This window comes from Charadrius vociferus, unplaced genomic scaffold, assembly GCF_000708025.1.
Source record: "Charadrius vociferus isolate BGI_N301 unplaced genomic scaffold, ASM70802v2 scaffold326, whole genome shotgun sequence".
Taxonomy (NCBI): Eukaryota; Metazoa; Chordata; class Aves; order Charadriiformes; family Charadriidae; genus Charadrius; species Charadrius vociferus.
In genome coordinates this window covers 4,754,935-4,757,655 of record NW_009649062.1, presented here as the reverse complement: position 1 = coordinate 4,757,655, position 2,721 = coordinate 4,754,935, and the positions used below count along the sequence as shown (strand labels likewise).

At 62.0% G+C, this 2,721-nt stretch overlaps 1 protein-coding gene across 1 annotated transcript in view; it reads right to left on the bottom strand.

The window, feature by feature from the left end:
* Positions 1 to 1,119: 1,119 nt before the first annotated feature.
* LOC104289245 (carbonic anhydrase 15-like) overlaps positions 1,120 to 2,721 on the bottom strand; it is an 8,195-nt gene continuing 6,593 nt past the window's right edge. Inside the window, exons 5-7 of the mRNA XM_009888161.1 lie at positions 2,310 to 2,376; positions 1,938 to 2,104; positions 1,120 to 1,338 (exon numbers count right to left, since the gene is read on the bottom strand). Coding sequence (XP_009886463.1) covers positions 1,120 to 1,338; positions 1,938 to 2,104; positions 2,310 to 2,376 — 453 coding nt within the window. The remainder of the gene's footprint in view (positions 1,339 to 1,937; positions 2,105 to 2,309; positions 2,377 to 2,721) is intronic.

Sequence of the window (2,721 nt, the reverse complement as noted above, 5' to 3'; positions counted from 1 at the left end):
AGTGCGGGGGCGAGGGGGGTTTACAGACCCCCAGCATCCACAGGGGCCTGTGAGCATCCCAGCACGGGGACCATAGGGTCCTTGGCTGGGTCCTTTCACCCCCTGGAGACACCTCTTCCCTGCTGTGGGCTTCAGAGGGAGCCCAAGCCCCGCGCCAGGACTATGCCCAGACCCCCTGCGCCCATGGGTGCTACAGCCGCCCCGCTGGTTGGGGTGGGGGAGCCCTGTGCTGGCAGCACTTCCCCCCCAGAAATGATGAAAACCTCAACTCACTCCACTCCGCTCCCAAACAATGACCTGTGCTCTGACACTCATAATTCAGGAGGAGACAGGAACACGCCTGGAGCTTCAGCACATTAATTATGAACCACCCCGTTCGCCCGGGCCCTGGTTCTGCCCCTACCTTGCCAGGCAGCACAGGAACAGCTCCGGCAGCCGCAACTATTTCTGCCAGCGTAAAATTAGCTCTATGGAAAGAGCCATCGGTTCCCTGCGTCCTGCCCTGGGGCACCGAGGTGCACTGTGTTCCTGGGGACAGCCCTGTCCCTCCATCAGCCGGCCCCAACCCTGGGGAACGCAACAGGGCAGTGTCTGCAGGCACCGGGACCACAAGGACCCTGAACCACCTGCAGGGCCAGAATTTGGCCCTGGGGACTTGTTGCACTGGGAGGAAAGGGGGAGTCTCATGCCCACCTGCGCGGCCGTGTGCAGGGCCAGTATCCCCGAGTGCCACCTGACACTGTCCCCCAGCTCCCTCCCCACCATCCCCACATCCCCACGCCAAGCACCCTGCCCCAGCGATGCCGAAGGGACACAGAGCCAAAGAGGCAGCACCCCACAGCCACTGGTGAGGACCTCGGCTTTATTCCAGCCCCTCCATCAACCCCTCCTTGGTGGCTCCCACCGCCTGGCTCCAGGGACAGCGCAGGGCGGCTCCAGGCTTGCAGAGATCCACCTCCGCAGAGATCCAGGTTTGCAAAATCTTCACCCAGCCAAGGTCTCAACGTGCTTTTTTATGGTTTTTTTTCCCCATTTACCCACGAACCAGATGCATTGCCTCGCTGTCGCCACTGCAGCGGGGCAATGCTGGTGTGACTGGTGAAAGGCTGAGCTGGACCCTTACGGGGTTGGCGAGAAGGGGCCAAGCAGGGCCAGGAGGAGCAGGGGGGAGAGGAGCTGGTGGTGACCCCCATGCAGGGACCCGCTGCCGGCCGTGGCCGCCCTGGAGGCAAAGACCTTCCGGCTGTGGAGGGGCTGCGGCGGGCGGAAGTTGTTGGTCATTTTTAGGAGCGTGGAGCTGGTGGCCGGGAAGTGGAGGGTGCTGACGAACGCCCACAACTGCGCAAGGGGAGAGGCAGGGGTGGGCAGGCGCTTTGCCAGCTGCCTCGAGCCCCCTTTCGTGCTGTCCTGCTGCCATGGTATGGCCCTGCGCCAGTGGATGTCGTCCCACCACCCCTCACCACTCTCCCAAAACCAGACCCGGAGGGTAAGTACACGGGGCAGGTCCTTGCAGAGATCAGCTCTTGAGTTTTAAATGAGCTAATCATGTTTCACTGCCTGTGCTGAGCACTTAAAGAGCAGCTGGCCCACGACACCCTCAAGGAAATACGTCTACTAAGATGCTTGGGCAGGAGAGGAGAACTCACTCCATCCACCCATCATCCCATCCACCCCTCTTCTGAACTCCAATGGGTTCGCTCCCATTTCACTTTCTGAATACTGGGGCTGGGTGGGAGAGTGCTACAGACAGGATTTCTCCCCGCTGGCAGGTAGCCACAGCTCCGTTACTTAACCCTCATAAAATTAATTAATCGCCAAGTTACCAGGAATGTTATTATAGAGATGACTTTTCCTGTGCTCTTGCTCAGGGGTCAGGAAGGGCAAGGAGAGGGTGCAGCCCGTCGGGCACAGGAGCACGGGGCTGTGCACACCAGTACCTGCTCCCGTCCGATCTCCACTGGCTCCTCGAAGACGGTCCAGACGACGACCTCGCTGCAGTCGGGGGTGGTGAGGGAGCCCTGGTAGCGGTAGTACCCAGAGAGGCGACTGGCACGCGGCAGCAGGGTGCTCAGGCGGAAGGTAGAGGCCAAATCCACAGAGTCCCCTGCGGGGTGAGACGTGAGCACTCAGCCCATCCCGTGACATGGACACTGGGGAGACTGCAGGGCCACCCCCATCAGTTTCCCCACAGCCAAATGGACCCGCGGACCTGCAGGTCCCCCACACTCAACCCTCCAGGGCCCACCCCTGCCCTCCGGCACTGGGGTGTCTCCTCTTTCTGCCCTTGTCCCGGTGAGAAGGTGACTCACCAGCGTGGGAGACATTCCTCAGCCCCGCCACGATGGTGTTGTAGTTGGTGTTAGGGGTTTCAGAGACCTGTGGAGGGGGACGGTGAGCGGCTGGGGCAGAGCTGAGCCGCCGGCCGCACCGTGAGCAGGCCGTGCCCAGAGGGTCCCCTCCCGTGGGCAGCGGGACCCCCCACAGACCCACCTGGAAGAAGAAGCCGAGGACGGCCAGCCCGTTGGGATGCCCCTTGGCCTCTGCCAGCGTCCGGTACTTGACATTGATGTGGACGATGTGCAGCTGGGGGAAGCATGGAGGGGCCAAGGGTGGGCAAACGCCCCTGGCTGACTCCACCAGCAGCGCGCATCCTTTGAAGGGGGTGGGGAAAAGGGGCCAGCGGTCCCAGGGAACCCACCAGCCGCAATACATAAATTTTGA